Source organism: Dermochelys coriacea, chromosome 1 (assembly GCF_009764565.3).
Source record: "Dermochelys coriacea isolate rDerCor1 chromosome 1, rDerCor1.pri.v4, whole genome shotgun sequence".
NCBI classification, from domain to species: Eukaryota; Metazoa; Chordata; order Testudines; family Dermochelyidae; genus Dermochelys; species Dermochelys coriacea.
In genome coordinates this window covers 166,334,777-166,349,340 of record NC_050068.2, presented here as the reverse complement: position 1 = coordinate 166,349,340, position 14,564 = coordinate 166,334,777, and the positions used below count along the sequence as shown (strand labels likewise).

Below are 14,564 nucleotides of genomic sequence, written 5' to 3'. Positions count from 1 at the left end.
ACCAACACTTTTGTCAGTGAAACTTATGTCACTCAGCGGAGTTTTTTCCACATCCCTGACTGGGGGAAAAAAAAAAAAAAGTTTGCTGACAAAAGTGCTCGTGTAGACAGTCTATAAATGTGCACAACCCATTGAAATTCAAAGGATTTTGGCTTAGAAGGGCTTTGGCCTTTCACTAGTGCAAGTTTTATTTTGTTTGTTTGTGTTTGTTTTGTTTTTGTAAATAAAAAATGATAAGCATAGGAGTTTACATCTTTACAATTGGGGGATACTGCGTTGACTAAAAGTCAGCTGTACATTGGCTACCTTAACTTTTAAAAGAAAGAAGAAACATTAGAATCTCAAAAAAACCCTAGAAATTAAAAACTCCCTCTTCCTGTGCAGGATTGTTTCTAAAATGTATTTTCTAATGCTCTATCTAGCACAATTATAAAGACATCCCATCACTTGCTGTTTACAGCAGGATAATTCCATTGAAAGAATGAGGTTTTATTTTAATACATCCCAATTTAATGGAGAGCTGCTTAGGAAAAGGCAAATAAAACAAAAAAACCCAACCCACAACATCAGTCTTGTGTCCTTTCTCCTTCTTTGTGATATATGAAGGGAGCCTAGAAGTTTCTCCTTCTTGTTTTTTCCATTAGAAATTCACATCTGGTGTACTCTGGAACTATTTTAATATCACCAGGAAAAAACATACTGTCTAGAATTTGGAAAACAAGGGGTAAGGGGTTGCTGGAGAAGAGGGGAAGAACTGGCAACAGCAGGAGAGACTGGCCTACTTTATCAAGTCAGATATGTAAAAAGGGCACAAGCCCAAGTTTTGCTGAATTCTTTGCAAGTTACGGCCATGCCTCTCATAGTAGCCATGCTCATATAACATCTCCACTGACCACTGCCTTCAAACTCTTTCTTTTCCCCCACTTCCTCCAGGTGCATTTCATTGTGTACAGAGACAGCCTGTGCAAGTTAAGGCCGATGACACGAGCATGATTCATAATCTCAGTAGGGTTGGAAGGAGGTGGCAATACCATGGAGAAGGCACCTTTCTTGCCTTATCATGCAAATGACTTCCAGGGGATTTTAGGAGGACAACGTGTGCTGAGGATACCTTCAGAGGAGATTAACAGACACTACTGTCTGATAATTAAATGCTCAGTGATACAGAAGATATTTTAAAGTGAAGCACAACTATAAAAGGAATTAGGAACAAAAGTCAGAGCCCCCCTTTCCAGTTCAGCTTCTTCAGAAGCTGCACATTTACTAGCATTCTCTCTGGCTTTAACAGAACTATTTTTAAGTTTTGTTGAAATTCAAGAGCACAGGAGAATTAAAGAATACAAAGTTCTATGTATAAACAGAGAACGTGCTAACTCTGCTTTAAAAGCTATATTTGGTTGTCACTAGAAGGATATTCTGTATTGAAACACACACCCACACACACACACCCACCCCTTCCCGCCTTTTTTTTTTTTTTTTTTTTTTTTTAAGTCTTGAATCAAAAGTTTAAAGAGGAACAAAAACACTGAACTCAAAATTTCTCCCCCATGCATCACATAAGTTATGTATAATAAGAGGCTCCTTCAAAGATACACATTTCCAAATATTAGAAAATGCAAACTAGGCAATAATGTTTTATTTACACAAAATGAAATTTCCATTGCATTAAAAGTGTGGATTCATTAAGTTTACAGGTTAGTTACAGTTCTTACTCTCTTATCATAAGTGTAAGAACTACTAAAACACAGTTCCTTAGCACAGCCAAAGCACAGGGCTGATCATAGAATTCATATACCTTGCTTTAGACAGCTGATGGTTCATGCAAGCAAAGTGTGAAATGGGACATCGCAGCTTCTTACATAGCTCATACATAAAATATTTAAAAGCTACAGAAAATCCAACCACAGCAAGAGTATCCATAGCCAAGTTAGCAATAGATACCGTTAATACTTGGACTGTTTTTCTGCAAAGAAACATTCATTTCAGACCTCATTACAAATCATGCAGGTATCCACACTTGATTTTTTTTTTTTAAATTTAATACAGACTAGTACTTCCCCCACTTTTAAAAAAATATAATTTTATACTTACTATAAAATGATTCCCTAGGAAAATCTAGAGACGCAGTTTAAAGATAATCTTCTGCTTTACATACAAGTTCTCTGTATGTTTCATGCATGGGAACGCTTTCTCCTGTCTATCAACGGAAAGGCTACAAGCTAGTATGACATAAGGGATCAGGAAACAAGAGGCCAGGGACTTTTTCCGTCCTTTCAGCTGTGATAATCTAATAGTGGTATTTGAGGATTGGTTTATGACTCACCAAGACACATTTTCAGCTAAAACAAAATGATGGGAAACCACACACGGGGGGGGGGAGGAGGAGGCACAGAGAATCAATGAGATCAGTCCTACATAGGCTATATTCACTGCTCAGTGAATTCCGTAGAGCTTGGGTTACTAACACAGCATCAATTATTCAGCAAGTGCTTAAAATATAACAAACAAACAAACAGCCAGCCCTTTTAAAGTAAAGTAATCTTACCATATGTACTTGATTCAGCTTCAGAGAACACTAATCTCCACAGATCATTTTGTGCAGTATTCACTATTACCACAGCTAGAACAAACTACCAAACTATGCCAAAACTCATCCCTTAATAGACAGCAATTAGCAATCTATTTGTGCAGCCTGTTAACTATAATTGGAGAGTTCTGCTTTAATCAAAGGTAGATTGGCTCTAATTAGTTTTGCATTTAAGATGCTAACGTAAACTATACTATTGATTTAAAGCAATAATATAATTTTGGTGCTTCACACCTTGGAAATTACTAAAGAGGACAGGAGAGGAAAATGTGATAAATCAATCTGGAAATGCATTCAGCTCACCTGCCCAAGGGGAGGAAGTAACAGAGTAGCTATATTTTAATATGTGAAAGCATTATCACACACCACAGAAGATTAGAACTAGGTCTACTCTTTACCCCCATGGATCCAGAACACAGCTCTTACTCAACAAGTGTTAATGTGCTGTAATTTGTTACACTCTCTATCACTTGTAAACACCTTAAAAATTTTCCTAAGGAAGATGCTCTAATCATGCACAGCTGTGAAGTCAGCATGTCAGCTGTGACTCTACTGCACTTTAGGTCTTTGTAATGTGAAAGTGAAAATCTCTCACCTTGCTCATCCTATCGGTCTCATCAGAGGATTCCAAATCAGGCACTTCTGCTTCTTCTGGAGCTGCCTCAGCACAGCTGTCTTGTTCACTGCAAAGCGTGTGCCCTGTCAAAATTGACATGTATGTGGAAACAAAATAGTAGGTTACACAAAATTTGAAAAGTTTAGAGCAGTGAATAATGAGCTTTCATGAACAATCAGGTTCTCATCCTGCAGTGAGCTTGGCAGGCATCTGTACCAGTGGTTTCTTGGATGCACAGGGGCCTACCAGCATTCAGCTCACTGCAAGAGCAGGGCCTAAACAGGGATTTGAGCACAAAGGTTTCATGGCCACATATGAAATTTGATTAAATGATAAACACTAATCACATAATGTTATGGGCCTGATTGAAGTTAGAGGCCACAAAAATTGATGCAGAGTTAAAGCCAAGCTCCATGTTGAGATTAGGTTTTATAAAGCTCCAACCCTACAAAGGCCTGTGCTTAACTTTATACTTGAGCAATTCCACTGAGCTCATTGTAACTACTTGTGTGTAAAGTTGAGTAAGTCTTTGCAGGATCAAGGCCTTAATTAATATTTCCTCCACACAGCCTTATGCTGGAAGATTTTAATAAATTACAATTTATAGTTTTACATTAAGTTTCTCTTTTAATGTTAGGTTTCAGAGTAGCAGCCGTGTTAGTCTGTATTCGCAAAAAGAAAAGGAGTACTTGTGGCACTTTTAATGTTAGAATCAAAAATACTTTTATAGGGATTTTTTTAAGTTTTGCTATTAATTGACAATTGCAACTTTCTGTATGCAATATATAGTAAAGTAACTGCATTAATCTATATCTTGGCAGTCTTAGAACTACATTTTTGATACAACAGCCCATAAAGATTCCTTTACAGGTACTGCCCAAGACCCTGAACACTTAAGCACATGCATAGTCCCACTGAAGTCAACAGGACTACTCATGTACTTAAAGCATGTGTGCAGGAGCAGGGCCTTTGACTCATGCAGCTGTGAGTAGAACTTTAAGTAAACTTGTCTTATGCCTCTTGGAAAGCCAAATTTTAAGTAAGTTAGCTTTCTAGCTATCTGTCTAACAGGGGAATGAACAGTTATGGTGTTCTAACTGGAGGGGAGAATGGAGGTATATCAGAAGTTTCCTTCTTAAGAAAATTATTCATATATGGCATTCATGGATCTCACATAAATCTAAAGGTAACTCATTTGCTTTTCAGAAGCACCATTATGAGCCTGGGATAAAAACTATCCTCAACAGGAATAATTTAACAGTATTCAGCGAGGGAATGAACAGCACCAGAGACAGGAAAATCTTCCCAAATCCCAAATTAATTTGAGTGCTACTGCACTGGAATTTTGTGCCAGACTAAACAGGCAGTCCAGAGAAGTTGAATATTTGTGTCTAGATTTTAACTTTTTTTCCCATTAACTCATAACTACAAGTTCATTCAAGGTTGTCACAATCCTGCAAATCAGATGAACATGGATAGATCTCTGTTGTCTGCACAGAGCCCCGTTTAACATCAGCAGTGCGCCACATAGGTGCAAGAATCCACCTGCATGAATTGGGGCTACTATTTATATATAATCTGGATTGTTCTTTATAACATATGGGTTTTTACATTATATAAGTTACCTAAAGAATAATCTATCAATAAGCAATGAAACAACAACAAAGAATATCAACCGGAAAAAAATATTGTGAATATCCCATGTTAGCTTTTTTGTGTGTGTGACATTAGTAATACAGTTTTTAACTTTTCAGCAGTCCAACAAAAAATTATGCTCTAGTTATATGCAACATGCTAGAAAAATCTATTATCTATTTCTTTGATCCCAAAGGAGATATGAGCAGCTCTCTTAAATTAGTAGGTATTTTCTGTAAGACGTTTCGATTTATGTAGGTCACAGTTTTCTTCTATATAAGTTAGTATTTTGATAATGTTTTCAGCCTAGACCAATATTGGCACTACTGTAGCTGTGATGTTGTAAATAAGAAAACAGAAAGCACACACTGATTACAAAACAGATTTATGCCGTTGATATTTCACAGCTGTATTCAGTGGGGGTTTGAGTGATAAGATTATGGGTGACTGTTCCGACAGCCCTGATTTAGAGTGAATGGCAAGCCATTGTAGTGATTAGTGTGCTCAAAATCTCCCCTATCAAGTCTATTTCTTTATTCTGTAGGTGTACTGAAGTGGAATTCATTATGCTATCTGGAAATAGAGATGTATTTTAAGAAATTTACTAGACATATCAGAAAATTCAATTCTGAAGTTCACAGAAAGTTAAAGTTAGTGCAGTTGCTCTTATGAGTGTTTTGCTAAAAATTAAAGTTTGGCTAAGAAGGCATGTTAGGGCAGGCTTTCTAGTTCTCATCTGAAGACAATTCGTACTTGACTTTGGACCTGGGCTCAAGAGAGCCAAAATCTCATCAACGCTTCTGTCAAGCTTTTAGTCACAATCGGCAAAAACTCTGCAAGATGTTGCAAGATTTTCACCATCCTGAATTATACCTGAACCAAATTCAGAAAATATGACCCTGCTGGTTTGGCTCCAACTTGCACCAACCTGTAGAAACCAGTACAGAACTTAGTGACCTTTGAATTAAAATGTTCAAAAATAGCAGAGAGGAGGTCCATATGGGAGGTTCCCATGGAGGCCTATCTCCACTGTGCTGAAAAATCTAAGATCTAGATCTTGACAAGGTCTGGCTTTAATGGGTTAAGATAGATGATAATGAAATGCATTTGTGGAAGTGTTTGGTTTCTAAGAAATTAAATCTGCGCTGAGCCTCTCATTTCTACAGCTTAGTCCATCAACTTTTATTACATCCCGACTCCTTTACTCCTTTTACTAGCAAAAACTTTTAAATCCCCTAAAATATCCATATAAAAAAGGGAAATGTGTAGAATATAATGAGTTTGGCTTGAGCAGCCTGTGTTTGTCCACTATGATTACTTATCCATTAGAAGCAATGCAAAATGCAGCCCACAGTTATTTCTCACCCTAAGCCAACGAACAGCATGCCTTTTATAGATATCAGTGCTTCTTTTCCTGTTACTAGTAAGACACCTCTTTAATCTACTTCCTGCAGTATAAGCACTCCTACCCAATACAGACAGCAATCTTTTACTTACGTCTTAATGAACAGTCACACAATGCACGTGCATACAGTTTTTCAAAAGTCTTAGGCTGTCAAACTCAATATCTGCTGTCATAGGGTTATCTACTGGTAGTTATACATTGCCACTGAACTCAGTAATTTTGAATGTTCTTATAATAGTTATTTAAATACATTGCAGTTACTGTCCCCCTACTGTTGGTTCATTACATTGTTTTATTCATATCCTGTAAATCTTTATTTAGCTATTCATGGAGCTCTATAAGGACAATGTACTAAGTTCTCTTTGGTATAACTGGAGACAGTCTAGGCATATACAACTTGTTAATGAAGACAGCACAGTGGCTTCACTTTTTAATGAAGGAATTAATAAGAGAAATCCAGAAAGCAGCAAAGAGGCAGCAAGGTACCTAAGCACATGCCTCATTTTAAGCATGAGTAATCCCACTGAGATTAACAGGACTGCTCTGATGCTTAAAAGTTGGGCTTAAGTACCTTGCCAAAGCAGGGTAACAATGACCACAAAAATAGCTGTCCTTTTTTAGGACTGTTTGTAAGAGATTTCGCTCTGTTGTTTGTTTTACCCAATGCAAAATAAGAGTTTGGTTTTAAAAAAATTAAATTAAAGGGAAACTGTCGAGGTCCAGATCCAGCACAGAATTCTCATACCTACAGTAGAACCTCAAAGATATGAACACCAGAGTTACAGACTGACTGGTCAACTGGACATCCTCTGGAACCGGAAGCTATCAGGCAGCAGCAGAGACCAAAAAAAAAAAAGGGGGGGGGGGAGCAAATATTTTACTGCCTCAGGGCTTTAGCCAGGTTGGGGGTTAGGGCTGAAGTCACAGGGTGGGGGGGCAGGGGGTGGAAGTCAGGGCTTCTTACTCTTGGGAGCACTGGGGGTCAAGGCTTTGGCCCTGTGGTGGGTGCCGGAGGCTCAGGGCTTTAACTATGAGGGGAGTGCTGGTTTCAGCCCCAGCAATCCCACCATACATAAAGCCCCGAGTCCTGGTGTACTCCCCACCCTGGCTGAAACCAGGGTTGAAGCCATGGGCAGCCCTGAGCCCCAATGCCCCCACAGGGCAGAAGCCAGGAATGGAGCTGCGGGGCTGAAGGTCTAAAGCCCCGATGCTCACAAGGGTCAGAAGCCCTGACCCTGCCCAGAGCCCCAATCCTCCCCTCTCCTCCCCCCACCCCCGTGGCAGAAGTCCGTAATGTTCAGAGTTATGGACAACCTCCATTCCTGAGGTGTTGGTAACTCTGAGGTTCTACTGTAATGCTAGCTAATAAGCATGGAGCCAGAAGGGGGAATGATAACACACTCAGATTATATGTATATCCATAATAAAGCTGTTGAGATTTTACAGAAAAAATTGGTAATTTTTAAGTGGGTTAAGTGGGCTTTACAATCTAAAAACTGAAGTGTTAACAATGCTGCTTTCTAACTGGTTAAAAAGCAGTACAATTGGATACAAGAACGGTTTCGGAAGACTGAGGAACAAAAATTCTAAACACAGCTGGCAGAAACAGACCAAATCACCAGAAACTTCCTCTGACATTTTATGTTCACAATGTTTAACATAATAAGGATTGTAACAGCAATAGTGTTCTCTTCCTCTGGCTCTTCATTTCTTTACCTCGTCACTGCCTAATGGGCAAAATCTTCAGATCATCATCCAGTAAGTCCTACTGAAACTTTAAGACCATGTAAAGAACCAGTAAGGATATGTTAAACATGCAACATGACACCTCAAATTAGAAGTCTGCCTCACAAAAAGAACCCAGACAAAACTAAGGTCACTGTTACTCTTAACTTGCTCTGAAATCCAAATTTACTTGGACAGGGGGAATCCACAATGGAGGAAGACAGAAAAAAAATGGAGATTCTTATAATGCAGTGAACAGTTTGTTTGTTTTTACAACATATGAATCTTTCAGATCCTAGGGTAACTGTGGCTCTGGTTTCCCTGCTTGCAGAGTGGCAAATCAGACTGCTCAGGAACACTTAACTGTTTCATAATTGGAAAATCAATGTATTCATTCAGAATAGTGGTATACCTGTTTTACCCTCTACACCACATTAAGTGATCTGTAAGGCTCTTGGTTGTCCCTGTATTTTGCATAGTATGTCCTATGTCTTCCGATGCTGCAATCTCATTCAAAACAAGAATATTTAGAGCCTCTCCCCCAAAAACTAGTACATGAAAAAAGAGGTAGCTCACATATCTCCACATGGAGGCCATATGGTTTCACTATGCGGAAGAGAAGTAGGGAATGCCTCAAGAAATTATGGATAAAAAATAACCTTTAGGGCATCTTACTAACCTAGTGGCAATGCTCAATGCTGAGCTTTAGGACACCTACCTTTGGATTTCTAGTCCCATTCTCTCACTCCCTGGACTGGATGAGGTTGGGTGTTGTAGAGGCAAGGCACTATTCTTGGGGAAGGGAGAGGGCCTTGAGTGGTCATTTTAGCTAATTACAGGGAAATGTTGAGAGTCTCCAGAGGGAGTCCTAGCATGCAAGTGCTTCTCAAACAAATTTATAATGGATGTGCTGGGCGAATAGAAGATTAAAACCTGGGAGAAAATTAAAAGGTGAGAGGAGGAAATCTTTGTGGTTCTGTAACAGGCTCAGTGAACCCTCCAGGGGAAAACATGTACCTCTTCTTCACCTTGCTATACATCAAAATCTTAGTAGTTATCCTAATTAATCACAAAAGAAACAAGAGTAGCTAAGAGCCAGTGGGTCCAATGGGGTTTAAATTGCTGGAATGTTGGTTTGGTTTTCTATTAACCCCCCACTCCCAAACCACCAGTGATTTTTTACACCAGTAAAAAAATATCCAATATCAACATTTTTAAAGGCTTCCTAAAGGGATCAGAATCTAAAATATGGACCAAATAAACAGAATTATCTAACAAAGCACCTTTGGTAAAAGTTCCATCCCACACTCTCTGCATGACATGCAGAAAATTGCTCCAATGAAGTATAGCATCTAAAGCCACATAAATATAATGGTCCAGCCAGATCCTGAGCCCAATTAAACTCCAATGTTAGGTGGATTTTCTTTTAGCTCAATACAGAAATATAAGTGTACATGCTATAAATAAAGCATGTGATAGAAACCACTGAGCTGATTTATCCAGCCAGCCAAGCCGGCAATAATCAGCTAGGATACAAATAAATAGGTCAATGGGTATTTCACACTTGATTGCTTTGGACAAGTCACAGAGCTGAAACCAAAAATCTGAGACACAGCTACAATTCCAGATATAATAATAAAATGTACCTCTATTTAACTTACATTTCAATCCAATTTCAGATAGTAAAAACCAAATAATGCACAGGGGCTAGAAGAGCTTTGGAAAAACATTTTATACTTTCTTCCACTGATGTCTAAGAGATGGAAAGTGTTGAAGGAGATCTAAATGCTTGCCTCCAAACCTCAACCTTTGAAGCAGGTCCCAAACCCTATTCCCACTTTAATCTAAAATCCTCCTAATTAGAATGTGTGTGTTGTTCAGGTTTAAACATTTTTAATACCATGCTTTAAATGCATATGGCATTTGCAAGCACTTTAACAAGGTAAAATAGTGTTACTAAAACTTCTGTAAGCACCTCTGAACCATCTGCTGAAATGCTATTTTGTTGCTTCCAACAATTTAAATTGAGATACTCCTACTCTTCCTTCAACAACTGTGAAATAAAGGGAAAACCATACCCACCTCCCCAATTTTCCTACTATGGGAAAAAAATTCTGACAACAGGATTCTAGCCTTTCCTTTGACCTATATGCCCTGCACTGGAAGGGTAGTAACTTACTGAAACTGGTATCAAGATGCTCTTGACCTCAAGAAAGAAAATTAAGCGATTTTATATGTGTAAGAGTGACATCTTGTGGCCAAATTTAAAAATCCCAGGTATGGAGCTTATGAATATCCCCACCTCATCTTCACAACTGCTTTTTAAAAGCAATCATTCAGCTACTGTTGCTGCCTGTTCGTGTTCTATCTGCTATCTAACAATTTGGAACATGGTCAATTTTTAGGAGCCTTCTTTCATGTTTGCCTTCTTCAGAGCAAGAAAAGGAGAAAGAAAATAGAAAAACCACTCCATTTTACATTTTTACATGAACTTCTGAAAAAACCACATTTTTACATGAACTTCTGAAAAAATAGATCAAACAAATAAATACACTTAAGAGTGTCTTTTGTTTTGGGGTATTCACATATTTAAAAAGCCAAACAAAAACTCACACATTTCTCTGACCAAATATCTACCAAATCACTACCTAGCTCGGGAATTTGTGGTTGCAATTTAGTGTAACCACAGGTCATGTCATAAATTCCCAAGTGAAGTTCCTGTTGATAATCTAACCACAATGTTTAGGGCCTGAGTCTCATCTCAGACAGATGTAAATCAGGAGTAACTCCACTGTGGTCAATGGAGTTACACTGATATATGTTGGATCCAAAGTGGACCCATCTCATGTTAATTTCTGCAATGGACCTTGTTACCTTGGTTACTGCCACTATACATCAGTGCACTGTCACTCCAGTCAGACAGGTTTTCCATACGGCGTGGGGGTGGTTGCATTAACTTCTGCCCTCCCTCGATCTCAGGATAAGTGCGCACTGTAAGGCACAGTGAAGGCTGAACAAGGGCATCTTTCAGCATGGTTGAGTCCAGGTCTTCAACTCCTCTTTTGTTAATCTCAACAATTTCATCACCAGCTTTAAGGCCTGCAGAACAGAAAGTAACAGGTAAGTATCACATAGTGATAACTGTGAGGTCTAGACATGACAAACATTTATGATTCCAAAGATGCAAAAACTTGATGGATGTTAAGGGATCACTGATGGGTGCTGAATTTTGTGAAGAGATCTATGTTAGGGTTTTCTACGGCCTCCCATCACCATAGTATCATTGTGCTTGCTGTCACCATGTGGTACATTTACAGTGTATTCACTGAATTCTACTGTACGCCCTTTGTGAGTGAAGAAATCAACTTTTCTTTACATCATTTTCTAGGACAAAAGCGATGCACAGCATTTACAGAACACACTGCTTATAAACAGACTCAGACTTCTAAAGCTTTCCAGATTATTGGTGAAGAAAGTAGTAGTGGTGAGATGAATTCAAACAGGAATCTACTTTCCTGCTTCACATTGACCTGGGGGTTAGAATGAGAGAAAATTGATCATAGAAATAAGACACCAATTAATTCCTCAAGACCAGCTTGTCCAATGTTCTGCCATCAACACTAAAAACATTTTTAACTTTAAAGTAAATTGTGCCAATAAAGTCAGACTTCCAAGCTTCAAGACATCACAATTCTCATCACTAACTGGAGTCATTTAGCAGAGAGTGTTTGTTAGAAAATGTTTAGGGCAAGACTGTGGCTTTACATTAGTGGCTGCATTGCAGAGGTGGGTAGGAGGAGATGTCATGTAATGGTGGCCCATCTCTGCTTGTCAGTGCACAGGAAGGGATGGGAGAGAGGCAAAAATCACACCATCATTCATCTTAGATCAGGGGATCTCATCTTTTTCAGTGCCAGGACTCCCCTCCCCCAAACACATTCCCTCCATTTAGCTGAGATGACACCCCCTTTTAGCAATACGGAAAGAGCAAGGTGACCATGACCCCTTGCATTGAGAACTCCTCTTCTAGATTTCTAGCACTCTGGTATTGTGTAGGAAGACTCCACCTGGACTCTGCAGAAGCCTTCTTGTCCGCCTGCCCTTCCTTGCCCATCAAAGGTAAGCCACCATCTAGCCCTCAGTATTTACAAACTAGTGAGTGTAATACAGAAAAGGGAGTGGAGGAGGATTACTAGCCAAAAACCTTAGGGTGAGAACTAGGGAAGTACTAGGCAGGTATGATAAGGCTCATAGCCAAATAGAAAAAAAGAGGGACAATCACCTCTTGCTCCACGCCCCAGTGTGTCAGCTGCACTTGAAAGGGGTGCTCAGGCTGATAGACAGCGGAAATTGCAGGGTCAGAGGACAAGCTGTTCTTCGGGGAGGCTATTTAAGCACAGAGTTCTCTCTATAGGAGACCATGCAGACCCTGAATCTTGCCATCATGAGGGCAGGATGCAAGACTCAGCTCTTTCAGCAAGACTTCCCCTAAGAATTGCATTGTGAATCCAGCTGCATCCTCCAGGAAATAAGATGCCCAGATTTGAATCTGCTTAAGTAAGTGGCTTTACATTTGGTGCAAGGGGGAGAGATGTCAGAGGAGGCTGTGGGAGTTTTGTTCTTCTTTAGAGGAGGGGGAAAAAAAGATACCTCTAAGAGTATGTCTACATTGCAGCTGCGAGTTTGCTTCCCAACTCAGGTATGCAGTGCACTAAAAATAGCAGAGTAGCCAGGGGTAGCACAGGCAGTGGTTTGGGCTGGCTGCCCACATATGTACCCAGAGCACCCAGGAGGTTTTGGACTCGAGTGGCTAGCCCAAGCTGCTGCCCGTGCTGTTTTGAGCATGCTAGCTCAAGCCAAGCTAGAGTGTGTTTGTCTACCAGAGCTGGGAAGCACGCCCCAGCTGCAATGTAGATATGCCCTACACATATATAATTGTGCCCAGATACTGTAGTGTTGGGCACCATATAGCTATAAAAACAACAACAATAATAAGCTGGCCCAAAAGTTGCAAAATTCATTGATTAAAAAGGGGAAAAAATTGTCAAAAAATTCCCATCGTTTGACCAGCCCTAATAATAATATTCATCACTTCCCCACCCTTTGCCATTATTTTTTGCATGATAAAACTTATACTTGCACTGACTCATTTGAAAAACTAACAGCAGAATAAAATGAAACAAATGAGAATAGCTTCAAAATAAATGGACCACAAAATCATAGTCTAAACAAGAACAAAACAGGTCAAGTATTTAGCATTGGTCCGTTTTTTTTTCTGCTAACTAATGTCCTGTCACAGTATTAACAAGTTAATATGCATGTGACCATAAATGCTGCAATTGAGGCTTTATAGTCTCTTTCTAACCTTGGTTCTTGTCAGATGAGATGAAATATCATTATTTTATAAATATAATCAAGTATCTTAGAATTTGTATTTTAGGGACATCATCAGTTTAAAATATTAAACATACTTCTCTCTGAATTTCTTTACCTATTATTACTTTGAGTAACACCTAAGATTACTGTAAATTGAAAGAGAGTAGAGAGAAAATGTTTTTTTCAATTTGTCAGCTCACTATACAAAGTCCTATCAACTGTACAAACTGAGCAATATAGTCACTATTTCTCTCTCAGTTATAGGTATCTTACTTTTTACTTACTATAATAATAGGTACAAAAATGTTCACGCAGAAGTGTGATTTTTTTTTAAGTTGACCCTGTTCTTTTGAAAAGACCAATTTTCCATTGACAACTTAGTTTAGCATTCCAAATCCAGAGTAGGCACACACCCAGTTTTCTTTGTTTGCTTGGTTTTTGTCTAGAATCTTGCTCAAATATCTTGTAAAATTCAGGAAACTGCACTTGATATTTCCAAAATTGCTGAAGGAAGACTGCCCAGACCGCCCCTCCCTACCCCTTTATATTTGCCTTGATTCATCACAGAACTCCAGAGCCTTTCGTTTGCCTACCTATGTGCCTGCATTGAGTAAGGAGAAATGTTAAAGGATTTTGCAGGAAACTTCATACACCCTGGCCAGAAAGATGATGGCCATTCATATGGGAAGAGAGTGGGGAGTGGAAAGTGACAGGAAAAATGAGTGAAGGATCTTCATGGTTCTGAAACAGATGTAGAGTCCTCCAAAAACACTACTGAAATCCTCTTAGCTGATTACACCCTTTGGGGCGGTTCACTGGCCTAGTCAGCTCTGTTACATCTCCGGTTCAGAGCAGCCATGCTTCTCGAAATGGCTGAAAGCATAACTAGGGACAGTGATTTCAGCCACTGGAGCAAAGATGTGCCATTTATTTTATTTCTTCATCTCTTAGTATCAGTTCTAGAGTGGCTTTATGGACTACTTGTCTTTCTCGCTGCAGGACATGGTGATCCTGCTATGTAAGAGAAGGGATTGGCAGAAAAGCAGTTCAGAATGAAGGGTGACTGTACATATACTGTAGTCAATCCCAAATCATTCCGTAGGTTGGATGGGGAGGTAGACGTGCTAAGGCAGCAGTTCTCAACCCACAGGCCACATGTGGCCCAATTAGCACACAGCTGTGGCCCAGCTCAGCTGCATGCTAAAGGCCACAGGCTCTGG

General features: G+C 39.4%; 1 protein-coding gene across 9 annotated transcripts in view; it reads right to left on the bottom strand.

Moving 5' to 3' along the window:
* The window catches only part of TIAM1 (TIAM Rac1 associated GEF 1), a 272,534-nt gene that overhangs the window by 28,797 nt on the left and 229,173 nt on the right, over positions 1–14,564 (bottom strand). For 6 of the 9 annotated variants that reach the window (XM_043508816.1, XM_038375199.2, XM_043508788.1 and 3 more), the window contains 2 exons: positions 10,843–11,067; positions 3,183–3,286 (listed from right to left, as the gene is read on the bottom strand). In XM_043508816.1, coding sequence (XP_043364751.1) covers positions 3,183–3,286; positions 10,843–11,067 — 329 coding nt within the window. Of the gene's footprint in view, positions 1–2,091; positions 2,352–2,430; positions 2,508–2,545; positions 2,712–3,182; positions 3,287–10,842; positions 11,068–14,564 lie in introns of those variants that run through there. The other 3 variants (XM_038375223.2, XM_043508814.1, XM_038375229.2) reach the window with 3 other exon arrangements.